At 41.0% G+C, this 21,787-nt stretch overlaps 2 protein-coding genes across 5 annotated transcripts in view; one reads left to right on the top strand and one right to left on the bottom strand.

The window, feature by feature from the left end:
- Nucleotides 1-8,583, bottom strand: part of RSF1 (remodeling and spacing factor 1) — a gene marked incomplete at its 3' end in the record, with an annotated part of 136,526 nt that extends 127,943 nt beyond the window's left edge. Inside the window, exon 1 of the mRNA XM_021717396.1 lies at nt 8,079-8,583. Within this exon, the coding sequence (XP_021573071.1) occupies nt 8,079-8,265 (187 nt within the window). The remainder of the gene's footprint in view (nt 1-8,078) is intronic.
- A 103-nt stretch (nt 8,584-8,686) lies between these two features.
- AAMDC (adipogenesis associated Mth938 domain containing) overlaps nt 8,687-21,787 on the top strand; it is a 34,240-nt gene continuing 21,139 nt past the window's right edge. The window contains exons 1-2 of one of the 4 annotated variants that reach the window (XM_008067635.1): nt 8,687-8,749; nt 18,625-18,774. In XM_008067635.1, coding sequence (XP_008065826.1) covers nt 18,643-18,774 — 132 coding nt within the window. In that variant the 5' untranslated portion in view covers nt 8,687-8,749; nt 18,625-18,642. The other 3 variants (XM_021717394.1, XM_008067633.1, XM_008067634.2) reach the window with 3 other exon arrangements.

The raw sequence follows: 21,787 nt of genomic DNA, 5'->3' as shown, positions 1-21,787 counted from the left end.
TTGGAAGGCTGAGGCAGAAGGATCGCCGGAGCCCAGCAGGTCAAGGCTACGGTGGCCGGGAGCGTGCCACTGCCCTCCAGCCTGGGCGACGAAGTGAGACTGCAACCCAAAAAATAAAAATAAAAAATAAAACCGAAGGAAAAAAAAACCTATAATCCTACCATCTAGAAAATGATTAAGATAAACATGTACAAATGCAGAGAAAAAAGCTTAGCATCTATAATAAATACAGACTCAACCCTCGCTATGTTTTCGTGAGAAACTCTTACTTATGTGAGCCAAACATACATTATATACTTAATTTTGCTATACAAGAAAACTTCTGGGAGACACCTGTCAAGTTCTCCCCTCCATACCCGTCTTTCTTAATAAGTTTGCTGCAGTTTCTGCTTGGTGTGATCTCATAGCCCATGTTCTTTTTTTTGTTTTGTTTTTGAGCTGGAGTCTCACTCAGTTGCCCAGGCTGGACTGCAGCAGCATGCTCGCCCACCCCGGCGTCGCCCTGCCGGACTCCTGAGATCCTTCTGTCTCAGCCTTCCAACTAGCCGGAACTACAGGCACGCACTGCCACACCTGGCTAATTTTTTTTTTTTTTGTTTTAGCTGGAGTCTCACTCTGTTTCCCAGACTGGAGTGCAGTGGCTGCTCCCGGCCACCACAGCCTCAACCTGCTGGGCTCCGGCAATCCTTTTTGCCTCAGTCTTCCAAGTAGGTGGAACTATAGGTGCGCACTACCATGCCTGGCTGATTTTTTGATTTTATTGTAGAGATGAGGTCTCGCTGCCCAGGTGGGTCTCAAACCCGTGGGCTCAGGCAATCCACTCACCTCAGTCTCCCAAAGCGCGGGATTATAGGATGACCCACCGAGCCCAACCAGCCCATGTTCTTAGATGAAAAACCCACCCTGATTTGTTCTTGTTCATTTGCCCAGCCTCTAAACTAGTGGATAGTTAACACTACTTTCAACTCCCACTCCTGCTTCCTCAGAAATGTCTACCTTTTATTAACATAATGGTGCAAATTATGGAATAATTTGCTATCAGAATACATAACTCGTTTTGGGAGAAACCAAATATAATTGATAAGTTTTTTTTTTTTAATTTTTAAATGAGTATTAAAGTTAATTCTAAGCAAAACTTGAAAGGAAAAAGTAGCCTAATATCTGTACTAAATTGTTAATGGAAAATAGGTTGGGATCACTTTGCTGTTTGTAATCCATAAAAAGAAACACACACACACACATACACACAGATAATGGAGAAATTGGTATAATTTAACCGGTTGTCACATATCCCTAAACTCAGGATAAAAATAAACCTTTTTTTTTTTTTTTTTGAGTTGGAGTCTCACCCTGTCGTCCAGACTGGAGTGCAGTGGCCGCTCCCGGCCACCGCAGCCTCGACCTGTTGAGCTCCGGCGATCCTTCTGCCTCAGCCTTCCAAGCAGCTGGAAATACAGGCGCACGCTACCACGCCCGGCTGATTTTTTGATTTATTGTAGAGATGAGGTCTCGCTGCCCAGGTGGGCCTCGGACCCACGGGCTCAAGCAATCCACTCACCTCAGCCACCAAAAGGTGCAGGATTACAGGCTGAGCCACTGAGCGCTGCTTATAAGAAATCTTTGTAAAGCAGGTATTCACCTGAGAAATCATCTGAGGACTAAATGAAATAATTACACAATCATCTGATAATGTTTGAAGCTAACACTACTTTAATACTATGTAAGTTTCCTCTATTATTTAGGTTTAATTATTTAGTGATTTGAAAACCCAAGAAATAGACTTTTTAAACTTCAGTGCCTCCTTTCTCCCTAACGCATTGGTACAAACTTCATACAGAACACCCTGGAGCTATCAGGCACGACAGTTATGGCACACAGCAAGTGAAGGGAAGCTTAAAACAGAAGAAGCAATCCTTTCATATGGCCAAAGATGGTGCAACTTTGGACATGAGGACAGAAAATGGAAGGAGAGGGGAAGGGAAAGAGGAGAAGAATGGCTGCTATTCTCTGTAATTTAGGCATCAATTTGTTTGAAGGCACTGTTGTATCCACTTGTACAAGAGATAACAAAAATGTTTAAAATTTTACATGCAAATCTAACTTACAGATACAATAAATATAAAGTGAAACAAATTATAAATCAAAGATTGCTAAAATACCATTGCAAAGTATAATTATACTTGCCCATAAAATTAAATATTTTCAAAAACTTACTCCTCCATTGTCTATCTTCACTGCTAAACTGTAAAGTCCACAAGGGCAAAAATCTTATCAATGTTGTGTATTAATATATGCCAAGAACATAAGCATACCTAGCATACAGGAGGTAATCAATTACCGTTTGTTGAAAGAAATCATTTTTAAATGAAGCCTCAGATTATTCTCTTAATTGATAGTATTAAAATTCTAACGGCCAGGCTCAGTGGCTCAGCCTATAAATCCCACGTCTTGGGAGGCTGAGGTGAGTGGATTGCCTGAGTCCATGGGTTCGAGACCCGTCTGGGCAACTTGGCGAGACCTCATCTCTACAATAAATTTAAAAAAAAAAAAAAAATTAGCCGGGCGTGGTAGTACACGTCTGTAGTTCCAGCTACTTGGAAGGCTGAGGCGGAAGGATCACTGGAGCCCAGCAGGTCGAAGCTGTGGTGGCCGGAAGCAGCCATTGCACTACAGTCTGGGCAACTGTGTGAGACTCCAACTCGGAAAAAAAAAAAAATTTTAATGGAAAAAAATAGAAAACACCCTTATACAAAAAATACTTTTCATGGGATCTATCCTATAGTAAAAACAAATAAAACAAAGCATGATATATTAAGACTATACCCATCAGGTAGTCAAATTTTCTTAAATCCAGCAACACACATAAAGGCTTTCCTTGAACACATGATTCTTTTTTTTTTTTTTTAGTTGGATTCTCACTCTGTCACCCAGGCTGCAGTGCAGTGGCACGCTCATGGCCACCACAGCCTTGACCTGCTAGGCTCTGGCGATTCTCCTGCCTCAGCCTTCCAAGTAGCTGGAATCACAGGCACACGCTACCATGCTCAGCTAATTTTTTGGTTTTTATTGTAGAGATGAGGTCTCACCAAGTTGCCCAGGTTGGTCTTGAATTCGTGGGCTCAGGCAATCCTCTCACATCGGCCTCTCAAAGTGCTGGGATTATAGGCATGAGCCACCGCGCCCAGTCATGATTCAGTTTAAAATGTACTTTGGACCTGAATTATTCTCACTTTTCTACATTGAATGCGATCATACATCTCACCAGAAAATTGTCATAAGGACAATTTTAGTTTATAATTGATAGATCACAGAATGCACAGACTACTGTTCCACTTGACAAAATCCCAGAGAAAAAAACAAGTCTTTCAAATGATGACATTAGCTCAAGCTCAATTTAGTTACTTCTTACTAGGTTAGAAAATCCTTTTTAAAAGGGCTTATGTTTTTCTTTCAATAACCCAACAATATTTTCTGTAGTTAGCACACAGCAGATGCTCAACACACACATTAAGTGAATGAAGTAGCCAATAAATGCTAACCTTTCTTACTGCTTGAGGTCTGGTTAAGAATTTAACACCACATCTAAATTTCAAGGCAAACTTCTTAATAATTAATAGAGTAAAAAAGTAAACCAGTTTGCATTAACTAGCTATCCATTTTAGCCAGAGAAGTCCTTCTGTCCCCATTACCTCCTGTCCTAGGAGGCAATACCCTCCTTTCAAACCTCTACAGCTCTGACACATACCAAAAATGAAGACGAAATATATTTCTCTCTTTCCCTCTAATAAATGCCCTAAAGAATATTTACTTCTCTAAAGGCAGAAGAATCCATACTGAAAATTGTCAACCAAATCCAGGTTCTGGCACCAGCAATGCCACTGTACATAATGCCATAGCAATGTCAACCACTGTAGACTCACGCATTCTCTAGCACATGCACCTGGTAAGATCTTTTGTTTAAATCAACATATGATGGGCCCAGTTATGGTAGTCACATTTCCACTTATCAAATGCACTTAAAAAGTATTGTCACACATATTAATTAGCACCAGTAGGAGAGAACAAATGAAGTTATAATCAAGCTGGGCTTGGTGGCTCATCCTGTAATCCCACGCCTTTGGGAGGCTGAGGTGAGTGGATTGCCTGAGCCCACGGGTTCGAGACCCGCCTGGGCAGCGAGACCTCATCTCCACAATAAATCAAAAAATCAGCCAGGCGTGGTAGCGCATGCCTGTAATTCCGGCTACTCGGAAGGCTGAGGCAGAAGGATCGCCAGAGCCCAGCAGGCGAGGTTGCGGTGGCCGGGAACGGCCACTGACTGCACTCCAGTCTGGGCGACTGAGTGAGACTACAACTCAAAAAAAAAGTTATAATCATATCAATAATTGTAATTAAATATAAAAAGCCTATCTTTTTATCCTTGACATTTTGACTGCAAGAGTTGAAATTCAAATCATTAAAATTAAATGCAAAACAAATGAAATAAAAAACTAATGATTCAATTTTTTCAATACTACCTAAATAATTCAGCCAACTGTAGCATACACTATGAGAGTCCTAACACATTATCCATATATACTTTAATAAATTGTTATATAACACCTCAACCAACAGCAACACAGACTGATCTTTAAATAGTAAAAAAGTATGTTTCCTCTTGAAAAAGGATATCCTCTGAAGGAGAGGAATGATACTTTGGGGAAGCCCATACTGAGCACATACAGAATTGGAAGGACTAAAGTAGAATGCAGGGAAAGGAGGATAAAATACCACCTTCATTTGGCACTCCCTTTTCTATTATAATTAAGATCATCTATAAAGCTAAATATTTTTGCTAATAATTTCAGCATACAGGTGGATGAACTTTTCAACAGTTTGAATAACATCAATAGTTAGCTGTATACACTTGATATATATCTCTGTACCTTGGTTTTCCTCCCTGAAAAATAAAGGCAAAAAGGACACAAGAGTTCTTTCTTTCTAGCCCCAAAACTTGATGATAGTTTCTAGAGTAGAGGTTCCCAAACTTTCTAGGTTCATGGCACCCTTGGTATCTCAGTAATTTTCTCACAGTAGACCTACATCAAGAAATAATAACAGCTCTACTTGAGTAGTTAGTAGCTATGTGAAAAGATAATATATCTAAATTGAAAAAAAATCATGTTTTTTACTTCATTCTTAAATAACCATAATTACTTATGAGATGTATATTACTGTTGAGCATTGCACAACTTCTCAAACCTTAGAATCAGAGTGGACAGCTATCCTATTTCCTGTTCCACACTGATTTTTATGCAGTACTTGCATTTCACCACAGCAACCACTAAAAAAACCCAACTTCACAAAGATATGTCATCTACAGGAATGTAGCACAATCTAATCTTGAAACCATGAACTAGCCTTACAGTAGTTCACCCGACAACCAACCGATGTTCAAGTATTACTATATCTTCCTTGAAAATTTAAACCATCAGACAGCATTTCTGTGAGTTGTCAATAATGCCCTGGGATGCTTTGGTGCAATTTGGGACCTATGGTCCTATGGCAAGGTATATAATTTTGTGGCTTTGGACTCAGACAAATTTGGGTTGGAAATCAGATTCTACCATTAAAGTATATAATCTTGGACAACTGAATCAACCTCTTGAACCTAAGTTTCTATGTCTGCCAAATAGGAATAATACTATCAACCTCAGAGAATAGTTGTAAGGAACTAATTTCATGTCTTTTAACTCTAGTACACAATTCCTTACCTAAAAGAGTAAAGCTCAAATCTTGTTAGCTGAACTAGTATCATTTGAACAGCTATCACAAGTAAGTTGACCATCAATCTGAAAATCTCTTCCCTGCACCACAATGACATTCCACTTGCAAAGACTTTTTCATTTGCCAAGTGTTCTGAACAGTGTAATATTAATTATTATTCTAAGATCACCTTATGACAGGATCTATTATTAGCAGTCCCCTTAACAACTGCACCAATGGTAGTGCAGTGGCTGAACTAAATGATTCCTCTTAGCACAGACTATTTCTCATTTTTACTTAGTCTGTGGCCCACTGTTCAACTCTAGAAGTATTAAGCTGACTCTAATATTGTATTCTTTTGATACTAATATAAGCTAAATGCAGTGGTCAAATTTCCCAAAAGAAAGAGAGGTAAGCAATCTTGTACACTACCCAAAACACCATGCCATCCCAGAAACCCTATGTCTTGCCTTTTAACTTGGTCCAAATAAATTCCTAAAACAATCTGCCAACAATCCTTTCCCAAATTCCCACATTACTCTTTCTGTCAGACACGTTATCATTTACCAAAGCATCCTAAAAGCAACTTAATAAGGCATCCTACTTCACAATAACTATCTTCTTAAAAATAAAAAAAAGATGTAAATACAATTTGACAATGAAATTACTACAGTGGGGAGCTTAAAGAAATTCTGCAAGAAGTCTTTATAAAACGTAACTAATCACATTCCTATTTTGTACTATTTTAAAAACTAGACTTTTGTAAGCCAGTTTGGTTAAGATAGAGGGGAGTTGGACAGGTAAGAAGATATATAGTCATGTATTATAACTGCCGTATTAATTGAAGTCTTTGGTAACCATAACATCATACACATTCACTTTAATATTTTGAAGAACTTCATATTTGGACCCTTCCTAGCAATGCAAATAAATTATGTTAACAGAAACTTCTTCATTTACATATAAAAATAGAAGAGCGACCCTGCTTTCTTGGAAAGGAAACAGCTATCTGTCTAGTACAATACCCAGTCCCTCGACCATCTAAAATACACACACAAAAAGATCCATTTGGAAAAACGTTTCTTCTCCGGCCAAGAGCTGTTTCTAGATAAAAGCAATCTCAGAATACAACAAAAAAGCCTTCTCTGAGGGAAGAAATGTGCCAGAAAAGGAGCGACAGGGATCGGGAATAAATGGGGGTGAGCGTAAGCACTCAGAGTGAAGGCTGGAGGCAGCAGGCGCAGCGCTGAGATGCTCCAGCTACAGAACCAGCAGCAGCAGCAGGAAGTTTCAATGGGGCCGGGCAGAGCATGCGCCCTGCACCCGCGCGGTGGCCTTATGTGGAAGGAGCACCACTTGCGAACACCAATAATAGACCAGCGGCACCAGAGAGAGAAACATGAGCAACAAGCACCTTCTTCAACTGTTTCCCCCTCCCTCAGAGCCCCTCCTCCAGCCTACATACTAACCACCCCACCCCACCCTGCAAATGGGAGGGCGACTTCTTCCCCTAAGCCCTACTGCCAAGATGAAGGGGGAAGGGACGGGAAAAGTGGGGAGATGCTTTTCTATTATTTGGGGGGAGGTGGGGAAAGGGAGGAGAAAAACTATGGAGGAGGAATTAACCCTCTCCTCTCCAAAGTGGAGCCGAACCGATTTCGCCTCCCTACCGAGAATAGAGAAGGACCCCCCCTCCCATGGGGGTGGAGCAGACATGCCTACTCGAAGGAAGGAGTTCTGGGGGTTAAACCAGCCCACAAGGGGAAGGGAAGAGGGACGAATCTCTCGGGGGAGTTCCCAACTGAGGGAGGGAGAGTTGAGTGTCCGCTGGCCCCCGCCCACCCAGGTGAAGGGAGCAGAGGGGGGTGCCCGGAGAAGACGGGCCCAGCTTCCCCAGAGATGGTCGGGAGGATTGGTGGGAGGAGGGGAAGGAGTAAGAGAGGGGAGGAGGAAAAAAAGCGCAAAGCTGGCCGGAACCTGGGCTCCCCTTCCCCCGCCGCCGACGGGGAGAAGGGGTGGGGGACCGGCCCCCGCCGCGGAGGAGCAGACCCAGGGGCGGCCGACCGGCACAATGACCCCTCCCCGCCCCCAGCCCACACCTAGCCCGCGACGCCCCCACCTCTGCCCCCCACGGGGCCGAGTGGCCCTAGGGGGCCTCCGCCCCGCCTCCCCACTGCCCAAGGCCCCGGGGGCTGGGCGGAGAAAACCGGCCCGGCGGAGTTGCGCTCCGGGGAAAGAGGACAGAGGCGCGGAGGCCCAAGGTGCCTGTGAAGAGCGGAGAGGAGGAGCGCGCCAGGGCCGCTTCCCGCCGGGCGTACGGGCCCCTCGCTTACCTTCTCCGTGGCCGACGTCCGGCGGCGGCGCCTGCAGCACCCGCTCCAGCTCAGGGAACGGCAACTCAGGCAGATCCAGCAGCGGCCCGTAGCGCTCCAAGAAGGAGCAGACTACGGCGAAGTTGGGGCACGAACCCGGGCAGCCCGGAGGAGCCATCGCCGCCGCCGCTGCCGCCGCCGTCGCCATTTTGAACTGGAGGATGGAGGAGGAGGCGATGGGGGGGTGAGGGGAGTTGGGGTGCAGAGGAATGGCAGGGCAGCCTCACGGACGACAGGAGGCGCTCTCAAGTGGGCTCCCCCGCGGATCCGTGCGCCTCAGGGACTGCGCCGCGATCCCACAATACATCGGCGGCCCGGAGCAGTCGAGAACCGAGTCAGACGGGAGACAGAGAGGCGCCCTGCGCCTTTCACTTTCCGCCGTCTTTCCGCCCCCTTCTCTCCCTCTACTTCTCCCCTCCCACTTTGGGTTTGCCACAGCCTCGTGTGACAGGGGGAATGAAAACAAGGGAAGCGGGGCGGGGAGGCGGGCTGGAAGTGGGAGAGGCGGGACTGGTCAAGAACACTGACCAATAGGCGTGAAGGGGAGGAGCTTCGTGCGCCGACCAGCGGAAAGGCTGGTTCCGGGCGGGGCAGTAGGGAGCGCCTAGCGGAGAGCTGCGCTTCTCGCGGAGGTGAGAGGTACGGCGCCGCGCCGCTTGGGGACGCAGCTCTGAGGAGAGGGCGGTGGGTGAGTCTTCGGGCGGGACCTAGAACGGAAACTGGGCCACGAGATGGTGGGAAAGGTTGAGGGGAGCGAATGAGCAGCAGAGAAAAGGAGACCATTGTGAGAAGAGGCGGAGAACGGGAAAGGTAGAGCGTTCCCCTTAATTAGGGGCTGGGGTGGGACCGTTGTAAGAAGCCTGCGAAAGTTTGCTGAGGGGCATTGCCCTCTGCTGGGGCACCAGAGTCGCAGCTTGGCTGGAAAAGCGGGGTCTGAGGGCTCTGCTCGGTGGCAAGGGCCTCGAAGGAATGCGACTCTGCGGGGATCATCGAAGTGAGGGGTGGGGGCCCTGCTGGGCGATAAGGGTGTGGGGCCACCAGGCTCTGCGGGGGGCCCAAGGTGTGAGGGGACGTAGCTCAGCCGAGATGGCCGGTGGACGAGGGACCGGAGTCGGAGTGTGGGCCGAACGTGGTAGGAGACCGTGGAACAGCAACACGTTTGTTGGAAGACGGGGTTCCACTCCGTGGGGGGTGGCAGTGAACATTCTCCCGCAGAGAATCCCAGAGAAAAACCACCCGTCATGAAAAATAGAATGTGCAGCTTGGGCAGCACCGCGCCCTGCGGTTGTTGCCTGAGCTTTGGATGCCGCCAGACTTGAGTCCTAGCAGGACGGCTTCATGACATCGTGGAAGTTGCTTCATTTCTTTGAACTTCTGTAAAGTGCGATGGGAATCGTACCTGCATCGTAGGGCATAACTACATGAGTCACAGTGCATGTTCAGGTTTTGAAAAAGGGAAACGGGAGGGCGAACCACGATGGTGTATATCATTCTCATTATCTAAAGAAAGAAAAAATATTCGTTTATAAAGAGAAAAATTTTGTATTGTAAGAGGAATTTATTACCTTAAATACTGATTCTTAATCTTGAGTAATATACAAACCCATCTTAAAGGGAAAAAAATATTTGAAATTTGGCTAATACTCTGGAAAATTCCAGTTTAAAGATATACTAATGTAAGAAATTAAAGTCTAAACAACAATGTGAATATACTGAATGCTACTGAAGGATATACTTTAATATGGTTTAAATGATATAGTTTATGTTTAAAAAAACTAAAGTCCTACTTTAGGAAAATGTGGTTATGAATTATCGCTGCAAAAGGGGTTTTAATTTAAGGAGTGGTAAAAGATTACTTGTAAGCAATCACTGAAATGAAACACAACTAAACTAAAACATTTTGATAAAACTCCAAAACTGCCAAGTATCTATCTTTAGAACCTAAGGATCTGAAGACCCCATTTTAGAAATAATTGGACCCAGAACATGTTTGTAACAACAGTTTTGTGGAAAGATACAAAAACTTTCATAGAGTTGTTACTTAATTGACCTTAAATAAAACCCAAATACACAGTACTTTTAAATAAAATTATATCTTTGTGAAGGAATTCATGTGGAAAGAACCTTCAAACCAAAAGGAAAATCCAGTTATGTAAATCTTACTGTCCCTTTCTATCTTTGCTTTCAGCTTTTCCAGCACCTCATTTTCCATACTCCCGTGAGGTTATGAAATAGCATTCTAAAAAAGAAATAAAAGCTTTCTTACTATAGTTTTCTTTTCTCAGTACTCACACTGATATTCAAAGCAGGACTGATAAATTAGGTTAGAGTTTCTGCTTTTTCTAATCCAGATTGGCATGGGAACAAAGTCCTTGGGCATCAGAAAGTTATATCCACCTAAAGATAAGTTTTAGTACAAAGCAAGGTTTAGGTTTAGGTCATGCCTTCACTAAGTTTGTTTTGACAATAAGTAACACATACCCATAATACTATCATCTCTTCTTGCCTTCCTGGGCTAAGTGAAATTGTGGTTTACAAGAGCCTAATCCCAATATATGTAATTAAATTACCAAATTATGCATATCAGACTGGAATGTAAAGTCACAAAAAGGAGGAGCTTTTTTTAAACCTGTAAATGATTTATTGCTACTGCCGCAATGAGGCCTGTAAACAAGCATTAAATTACAATCAAGGCCTGGGCATGCCTGCAATCGCATTATTTTGGGAGGCAAAGGCAAGAGGATTGCCTGAGCTCAGAAGTTGAAGACCAGCCTGGGCAACACGGCGACACCTCGTCTCTACCAAAAAACCAAAAAAATTAGCCAGGCATGGTGGCACAGGCCTGTAGTCCCAGCTATATGGAAGACCAAGGCAGAAGGATCGCTTGAAACCACCAGTTCAAGACTGGGGTGACTGTGATTGTGTCACTGCACTCCAACCTGGGTAACATAGTGAGACTCCAATTCAAAAAAAAAAAAAAAATTACAATCAGTTCAACTTTGTTTATTAAAAAATATTTCTGAAGTTATTTGAAAATTCACATCCTTTTAGGGGGAAAAAACTTAATTTGCTCAGTTAGAATTAATGACTTTTATTCAGAAAACCAAAAACTCAAAATGAACAAAATATTCATCAATGGGGCTGACACACTGGTTCATGCCTGTAATCCCAGCACTTTGGGAGACCAAGGCTGGAGAATTTCTCGAGCCCAGAAGTTCAAAACCAGCCTAGGCAACATAGCAACACCTCTACAAAAAAAATTTTAAAAATTAGCCAGGCATGGTGACATGCACCTGTAGTCCTAGCTATTCGGGAGGCTGAGACAAAAAGATCACATTAGCCTAGGAGGTCAAGACTGCAATGAGCCATAATCATACCACTGGACTCCAGCCTGGATGGCAAAGTGAGACCCTGCTTCAAAAACAAAGTCATCAACGGAAGAATGAATAAATTGTGACGTACTCCCATAATAGACTACTACTCATATTCATACATACTATTAATACACTACAACCTAATTGAATCTCAAAAACATGAAAGAAAGCAGACACAAAAGAGATACTGTACAGTTCCAGGAATGTGAAGGTCAAACTAATCTATGGAAATAGAAATCAAAATAGTGGTTTCCTTTGAGCTTAGAAGGGGATTGACTAGAAGGGGAATTTTGTGGATAGTTTCTATATTTTGACTGACAAGTTTATTTGTCAAAACTTATTGAACTGTAAACAATACCTATATATTCAACTAAATGTAATTATGCTTCCATTTTAAAATATAATGGTTTATCCCTACATAGTCCCAAATAGCATTGGTACCAATCTGTCTTTTATCAGAAAGATTTATACACATTTTTTGTCTTCCTCATAAGTTATCTTTGCATTTGCTACACAAATTTTTACAGATATTATATGCTTGATAAATGTATAATGAGGTGAATTGAACTCAGTTGTGCCAGTAGGGGAATTCCTAATCAATGATGAGCAAATTAGGTTTGTTTAAAACTCACTTTTAAAGTGTTAAAACATCTGGAGATGTGTGTCAAACATCTGGAGGTGTGTGGCTATATAATACACTTAATGAAAAAGCTGTTGTGTCAACAGAAATAGGAATCGCTGCTCTTTAAGATAGTTTAATAAGAAAATGTATGAAAATAAAAGGAAATTCTAATATAAACAAGATGTAGACTAACTGCTTTCTGGTTGTTTTTTGGTTTTGTTTTGTTTTTTTTCTCTTGATTACTGAATTCTGTGCCTGGTAGTTCGAGACCAGCCTAGGCAACATAACGAGACTTTGTCTCTACAAAAAATCTAAAAATTAGCTGGGTTTGATGGTACAGCTCTATAGTCCCAGCTACTTGGGATGCTGAGGTAGAAGAAGGATCACTTCAGCCCAGGAGGCTAAGGCTGCAGTGAACAGTGATCATGCAGCTGTACTCCAGCCGGGAGACATAATGAGAACCCAACTCAAAAACAAAACAAAACAAACAAACAAAAAAAGGATTGCTGAGATCAATTTATCTGATGGAATAAAGATTTTTACTGAAAAGAAAAATGATGGGGATAATACCTATATTATAATATATATTTCATTGCTATGTGTCTACATTTTTAAACTTTGCTATTAGAAAATTGAGAACAGGGATCATGTTAGGGAGTTTGGTACCCTATACAGTAAAGACTGATATTCACTGGTATAGACTAGAAAGGTATACTTTCATGATAAAATATTCAACAGACTAGGAATAGAAGGAAACGTTTTACACCTGATTAAGAGCATCTATGAAAAGCCCATATCTAATATCATATGTAATGGAGAAAGTGATGTTTTCCTCCTAGATCAGGAACAAGATGAGAACGACTGCTTTATCCTCTTCTATTTAGCATTGTACAGGAGGCCTAGCCAAGGAAGTGAGGCATAAAGCAAGCAAAAATAAATAAAAGGCATCCTGACTGGCATGGAAGAAGTAAAACAAGCCCTATACTAAGTTACACGATCTTGTATATAAGAAATCCGCATAGCCGGGCTCGGTGCCTCAGCCTGTAATCATCCCGCGCCTTTGGGAGGCTGAGGTGAGTGGATTGCCTGAGCCCGTGGGTTCGAGACCCGCCTGGCCAACTTGGCAAGACCTCATGTCTACGATAAATAAAAAAATCAGCCGGGCTTGGTAGCGCATGCCTGTAATTCCGGCTACTCGAAGGCTGAGGCGGCAGGATCGCCGGAGCCCAGCAGGTCCAGGCTGCGGTGGCCGGAAGTGGCCACTGCACTCCAGTCTGGGCGACAGAGTGAGACACCAACTCAAAGAAAAAAAGAAATCCACAAAAGAACTGTCAGAACTAATAAACGAATTCAGCACATTTGTAGAATAAATACCCCCAAATCAAGTGTTATCATATACATTAGCAATGAACAATCTAAAAATGGAATTAAGAAAATAATTCCATTTACAGTAGCTTCAAAAACAAAATATTTCACAGTTTACCTATGGAACAAGTCTTCACATGTACCCCATAACTCTTAAATAAATAAATAAATATATTTAGGGACAATTTTTAAAAGAAATACCAGATTCTGAAAATATTGTTAAAAGGAAACTAAAGAAGGCCTACGTAAGAAGGGAAACCATACTCATGGATTAGAAGACTTAATATTGATAAGATAGCAATTTTCTTTAAGTTGAACTACAGAGTCAATGCAACCCCCATCAAAATTCCACCGGACTTCTTTGCAGAAATTGACAAGCTGATCCTAACATTAATATGGAAATACAAGGCACCTAAAATATTTAAAACAAATTTTTTTTTTTTTTTTGAGTTGGAGTCTCACTCTGTCGCCCAGACTGGAGTGCAGTGGCGGCTCCCAGCCTCGACCTGCTGGGCTCTGGTGATCCTTCCGCCTCAGCCTTTCAAGTGGCCGGAATTACAGGCATGCGCTACCACGCCCAGCTAATTTTTTATTTATTGTAGAGATGAGGTCTCACCAAGTTGCCCAGGTGGGTCTCGAACCCTCGGGCTCAGGCAGTCCACTCACTTCAGCCTCCCAAGTTGCAGGATTACAGGCTGAGCCACCCAGCCCGGCTTAAAACAAATTTTAAAATGATGAGCAGAGTAGAAGGACTCATACTTCCTGATTTTAAAAGTAAATACAAAGCTGCATTAATCAAGACTGTGTAGTACTGGCGTAGGACAGCCATGGACTGTCTCCCCCAAACTCATATGTTGAAGCCTCAGTCCCCCATGTGACTATTTGGTGATAGTGTCTTTGGGAGGTAAAGTTAAATGAGGTCATGAAGGTGAAGCCTAACGTGATAGAATTGGTGACTTTATGAGAAGAGGAATTGACATACACATACCAAGGAAAGGCCACGTGAGGACACGGAGAAAAGGCACCCATGTGCAACCCGAGGAGAGAACCCTCACCAGACACCAGATCTGGCCAGCACCTTGATCTTGAATTTGCCAGCCCAGAATTGTGAGAAATAAATTTCTGTTATTTAAGATAATCCATCTATGGTACTTTTTAAAAATATAGCTGTCCAAGCTAACTAATGAATAGCCATATAGATCACTGAGATAGAATGGAGAGTTGAGATACAAACTTTTACATCTAGATTTTCAACAAGGATACCAAGACTATCCAATGGGGAAAGAATAGTTTTTTTAACAGGTGATACTGGGCAAACTGTAGATCCACATACAAAAGAATGAAGTTGAATCCCTAATTCATTCCGTATAAAACAGTAACTCAAAATGTTTCAGACATCTAAATGAAAATCCTAAAATTATAAAACTAATAAGAAAATGGGTAAATCTATTGGATATGGCAGTAGGTTCTTATATGACACTAAATCCATAAGCAACAAAAGGAAAAATAAACTAATGGACTTTATCAAAATTAAAAATGTGTGCTTTAAAAGATGTGTCAAGGCCAGGTACAGTGGCTCATGCCTGTAAATTTCCCCAAGTGCATTGAGCTCATACACTTTGGGAGACCATGGCAGGGGGATCACTTGAGTCCAGGAATTTGAGAAAAACCTGGGCAACATAGCAAGACCATATCTCTACAAACGATTTAAAAATTAGCCTGGTGTGGTGGCTAGCAACTCAGGAGGGTGAAGCAGAAGGATGGCTTGATCCCAAGAGTTCCAGGTTACAGTGAACTATGATCAAGCCCTGCACTCTAGCCTGGGCAATAGAGTGAGACCCTATCTCTTAAAAAATAAAAATAAAAAAGATGTATCAAGAAAGCCAAACAATTACAGATTAGAAAAAATTTTGAATATAATATATCTAATAAGGGTCTCATCTAGAACATATTAACACATGTCAATAATAAAAAAAAGACAATCCAATTAAAATATAGATAAAAGATTTGATAGACCTTTCTTGAAAGAAAATATACAAGAAAGCAACAAGCAAATGAAAAGAAATGCTGCATCATTAATCATCAAGAAGATAAATAACCAAAACTACAACTAAGTATCACTTCATACCCACTATGATGGCTACAATATTTTTTAGTGGAAAATTACAAGTGTTAACAAGGATGTGGAGAAATGAGAACCTTTATACACTGCTAGTAGAATTGTAAAGTGGTGCCTCTACTATGAAAAAGTCTGATAGTTACTTAAAATGATAAACATATACTTGTCATTTGAACTAGCAGATCCCTTCCTAGATATACACAAGAACAATGAACATATATGTTCATGCAAAACCTTGTATACAAATGTTCATAACATCATTGTTCCTAATAGCCAAAATTATACACGACCCAAATGTCCATCTACTGATGAAAAAAAGATTTTTTGGCTACTTCCTGAAATTCTTAGTGGATCTCTGTTGGAACTGAAATATCTACAAGCACATGATATGATTCTGATCCTGGTTTTCCAAGAACCATTCTTGATACATCCTGCTCTACCCTTACCTTCATGTTTTTACTCACTTAACTCATGTGTACCAGTGGAACATAATTTCTTCCACACAATATGAAAGAAGCAGCTCCCTTTTATACTACCTTATGTACCTTTTAAAATCATGTATAACATTATGTCACTTCTGTTCACATTTTGTGACTGCATTTTCTCTAACATCTAAGTCAAACTAATGTATGTCTTAAACATATATATGATATCCATCATAACTCAGTTTACCGTCCAGCTATATCCTTTACTGTAACCCACGGTATATAGTAGCGACATTGTGCTTTGTTTGTATTTATTACAATGTTTGTTAATACCTTACATTAAAATTCTCTACTCATCCTGGACTTATTACGATCTGATTTGTATTACAGTTAATGGTATATTGATATATATCTATCATTCCCTCTAGATTTTGATCTTTTTTCTTGAAGTCATGGAATGATTCTACCTATTTTTGAGTAACCCTACCTTCCTAATTATTTCTTCTATCAGCTTTTATCACAATGAATTACACGTTAGACACTCAAAAATGTTTCTTGCATAGAATTGAAAAGGCAACTGAAAGCAAATTCTAACTCTAAAGAAAACTACTTTTAAAACCTTTTATAACTAGTTACCAGCATATATTAAGTAAAATTGTCAACAACAGAAAAAGTGTTTTTTAGGTATCTGTCTTTATATGGTCCTTTAAGAGATTATAATCTTGGACACAGTTATACAGATTCACATGTATTATATAAATAAACCAAGAATATCATATTAACTCAATTTGTAGAATACAAATTATGTATCAGCAAATACTAATAAAGGACAAATTCCCTTAATGATGTTTAAGGAAACAAGATTTCATTCCCAACAGTGAACTAAACATGTCAGGTGTTTTGAAGAAATTAGAGGATGCAAAGTTCCTACAGAAGGAAACAAATAATGAAGATCAGAGAATTTCTTAATTATGATTTTATCATCAAACTGAGAAAGGCATGAGAAAACCATTACTTCTTTTTTGATGAATTTCATGGAGGAAATGGATTTTAGAGGTAAATCTATGCCTTGGAAAATACTGCTTATGTACTTGCAGAAGAATCTTTCTAATAGCAAGATATGTGGTATAATGACTTTTGAAGTCTGATGGATTTAGGTTCAAATCTCACCTTTACCACTCAGACATTATAACTTTGTTGAAGTTACTTAAACTTAGAGTACTACTTTCCTTACCTGAAAGCGGAAATTATATGTGCCTTCAATATTTATTCTGAAATTTGCAGATATTATTATTACTATTGTTGTTATGACCGTTATTATTATACACTGTTCACAGATTGTGAAATAAAAGACACAGATTTGTAAAAGAAGAACAGGTGGCAAGCTGATAAACACTAAACACCTGGAGAAGTTAACGTGGCCATGATAATGAAATGTAATAAAGGGAGGTGCTACCAAATACATAGGAAGAAGGAGTTGAAATGCAATACTGATAATTACCCAGAGTCCTTAATACTGAGAGTAGGGTACAGAGGTTAAAAGAAAAAGAAAAAAAGACTTTCATGAACTAAACCAGACTAAAGGGTATCCAAATTTTTCTTTAAAAAATCTGAATTATGAGTATAATTATCTCAGAAACTCATATTTCTCCAATATATATTCCTCTCTTGAAATCCCTAATCTTTAGCTGGACACATTGCCTCCTGGAATAAACAATACATATTCTAGCATTCTCTGCAAATGAATGTGACCATATGACTATATTCTGACAAACAGAATTCAAGCAGAAGTATACTCTGAAACCGTTCAGGAAATTTCTTTAAGTACATCTGGCATATGCCCTTTGCAGTCAGGATATGTGAAGAGTTTATAAAGCCTCCTCTGGCTACATACTTCAGGGAAATTCCTGTGAAATCCCTGCCCGGTCTGCCAATCCGTAGTTGCCCCAAATGAAAGGCAACATGAGGCAAGCAGAGCCACCTGCCATCCGTGTTTGCTTGCCATTGAGATCACCATTTAAACTGATAGTGCACCATGTCAAGCGAACCTCCTCTGGGAGTGACAGCACGGACATTTTCATGTCCTGCCCCAACCTAGTTGAACTTCGGTGTCAACAAAACTGACAAGGACAAAATAAACTCTTGCTGTTCTTACCTGAAATTCAGCGATTTTCGTGAATCAGCACTTCTAAGTTTATGATATGCCTTTACTTTTATTTCTAGAGTGATGAATGGTTGTTTTTAACAGTTTTTTCTAGCTTTGTCATTTCTTTTAGGGGAGGGAATATGTCCCACTGACTTCATCATGCTAAAGTAAATCTCCACCTTTAAATTTTTTCTCTCAAAAAAAAAATTGGAGGATTCCCTCTGGAGTATTAGAAGTAATCACAGTATCTGGTTTCCATGATTGGATGATTCGGGATTCCAAGAACAGTCATTACTTTTTTGACCTCTAGAGAAGAAGTGACAACCACATAAATGAGAAAGATGCTTCTTAAATCATGGAGAATGGGGGCTTATCCCTGTATGCATATCCCTGTATTTTGAAGTTGCTTCAACCTCACTTTATAACTTATGTAGAATATTTTTCTTTTAATTTCAGGTTGCAGTTCAGTTCTTTATGTCTTCCCCTGAAATTATTTCCCTTTCATGGGGGCAAATGAAAGTACAAGGCTCTACTACAAACTATAAGGACTGCAAAGTATGGCCAGGGGGCAGTCGGGCTTGGGATTGGAGAGAAACAGGAACTGAGGTAAGATATGTCTTTGGTTGACACTACATAAGGCTGACCAAGTGATTTTCAACCTCCTAAGCCATAACAACCAAGTGAAAAGTAACTATTTCTCTTTTTTTAAGATATAATTCACATACTATTAAATTCTACGCTTTGAAAGTTTGTGATTTGGTGGACATTTTATATTCATAAACAGTGTACCACAGTTACCAACTGTTAATTCCAGAATATATTTATCACCCCCAAAAGAAACCCCATAATCATTAACATTCAATGCCTGCTGCTCCCTCCCCTCCAGCTCCTGGCAATGATTACTCAACTCTTTTTGCTACAGAAAAGCATCTTCTGGATGTTTTATATAAATGGGAGTGTTCCATTATCTTAGGTGTATTTCTAGGAATGGGTTGCTGGGTTACATGATACCTCTGCATAAACCTTTTGAGGATCTGCCAGACTGTCTTCCAAAGCAGCCACACCACTTTAATTTCCACCAGTAATATATGAGGTTCCAGTTTTTCCACATATCTCCTCACCGACACATTCTTTTTCTCTTTGTTTTTGTTTTTATTATAACCATCCTATGGGGTGTGAAGAATTAGTCTCATCATGGTTTTGATTTGCATTTCACTATTATTGTTTTTCCTCCAGTGTTCTCAGTGTGCCATACCCAAGGTAGAGCTTCCTTTCCATGAGTGTAGGTTAGGCAAAAAAAAAAAAAAAAAAAAAAGGAACATTTCCCCTGGACCACACTCACCTGGGACTTAGCCTCAACAATGGAAAACCAGGGGCAGGGTGAGAAACATTAAATTCCTGCTCCTCCTAGGAAGAAAGCCTTCCAGCTGAGTGCCCAAGGCAAAAAGAGCCTCGTGTTCTTGGCTGTTGCAGGGTGGAGTGGAGCCTCTGCCTCACAACTGGGAAAGGAAGGGAGGCAGCAATCTTGATTTAAAAACTAGGTCTCGCTGGGCTCAGTGGCTCAGCCTGTAATCCCGCGCCTTTGGGAGGCTGAGGTGAGTGGATTGCCTGAGCCTGTGGGTTCGAGACCCGACTGGGCAACTTGGTGAGACATCATCTCTACAATACATCAACAAATCAGCCAGGCGTGGTAGCGCATGCCTGTAATTCCGGCTACTCAGAAGGCTGAGGCGGAAGGATCGCCGGAGCCCAGCAGGTCGAGGCTGCGGTGGCCGGGAGCGGCCACTGCACTCCAGTCTGGGTGACAGAGTGAGACTCCAACTCAAAAAATAAAATAAAATAAAATAAAAATAAAAATAAAAACTAGGTCTCACTTGTCTTTCCAAATGTCTCTGTCAGTTCAGTTTGCTCTCACAAATTCTCACAGACTGTCTTAAACAATAAACATTTATTTTCCATAGTTCTGGAGGCTGAAAGTGGGATCAGAATGATAGCATGGTTCGGTTCTGGTAAGAGCCCTCTTCAGTTTGCAGACAGCCAACTTCCCTTTATATTTCTCATATGGCGGAAAGAGAAGCTTGCTAGCTTTCTGGCTTCTTCTAAGGGCACTCATTCTACTTATGAGGGCTCCACCCTTATGGCCTATATCCCATAGGCCTTACTTCTAAATACCATCATGTTGGAATTAAGGTTTGAATATGTGAATTTTGTAGAAACACACACATTCAGTCCATTGCAGCAAATTTTTATAGATTTTCTTGAAGAGATGTTTCTTCATTTGCTTTGGGACCATTCTCAGAGTCTTTTGGGGTTTTTGGTTTTGGTTTTTCTTTATTGTTGCTGTTTAGTTTTAGAGACAGGGTCTCACTCGGTTGCCCAGGCTAGAGTACAGTGGTTCAGTCATAGCTCACTACAACCTTGAACTCCTGAACTCAAGCCATCCTCCCACCTCAGCCTCTCAAGTATCTAGTCCTACAGGGGTGAACCGCTATGCCCAGCTAATTTTTAACATTTTTTGTAGAGACAGGGTCTTGCTATTTTGCCCAGGCTGTAGTATAGCAGCGTGATCATAGCTCACTGGTTGAACTCCTGGCCTCAAGGGATCTTCCTGCCTTGACCTCCCAGAGTGCTGGGATTATGAGCATGAGACATCCTGTTCAGCTATTTTGTTGTTTTCAATAATTTGTACTTAGGAGCAGGTCAGTGGAGTTCCTCATGGTGTAATGATGGAACTAGGTCCTTTATTTATTTATTTTTAAATGAACCTTGCCAATGTCTGCTTACTTTTTATTTATTTATTTTCTGTAGAGACAAGGTCTCCCTGTGTTGGTCAGGCTGGTCTCAAACTCCTGGCCTCAAGTGATGCTCTCGCCTCAGCCTCCCAAAGTGCTGGGATTACAGGCATGAACCATGGTTCTAGTCCTTCATTTTTGAAGGATAGTTTTGTTGTATATAGAATTATTGGTTGACAGTCTTTTCCTTTCAGTACTTTAAATATGCACTCCAACTGCCTCTTAGCCTCACTGGTTTCTAATGATAAATCAACCATTAGTGTTATGAAAGGTTCCTTGGACTTGATGAGTCACTTCTCTCTTACTGCTTTCAAAACTCTGTCTTTATCTTTCAATAGCTTAACTATGATATGTCTAAGTATGAATATCTTTGAGTTTATCCCAGTTAGAATGTACTAAGCTCTGTGGACATGCAGATTGTTGTTTTTCATGACATTTGGGAAGTTTTTAGCCATTATTTCTTCAAATATTCTTTCTATTCCTATCTCTCTTCTGTGACGCTGATTATGAATATACTGGTATGCTTTAGGGTGTCCCACAGGTTTATTCATTGCCTTCTTTTTTTTTTCTTTTCTTTGCTTCAGACTGGATAATCTCAATTGACCTATTTTCAGTTTTGCTGATTCTGATCTGCTGTTGGACCCTATAGCAAAATTTTTATTTCATTGTACATTTCAACTGTAGAATTTCTATTTGGTTCCTTTTGATAAATTTTTATTGCTTTTTTTTTTTTTTTTTTTTTTTTTTGAGTTGAAGTCTCACTCTGTCGCCCAGACTGGAGTGCAGTGGCCACTCCCGGCCACCACAACCTCAACCTGGTGGGCTCC

This window comes from Carlito syrichta, unplaced genomic scaffold (genome assembly GCF_000164805.1).
Source record: "Carlito syrichta isolate Samal-C Ts95f unplaced genomic scaffold, Tarsius_syrichta-2.0.1 Scaffold309725, whole genome shotgun sequence".
NCBI lineage: Eukaryota > Metazoa > Chordata > Mammalia > Primates > Tarsiidae > Carlito > Carlito syrichta.
This window is presented reverse-complemented; position numbering and strand designations above follow the sequence as displayed.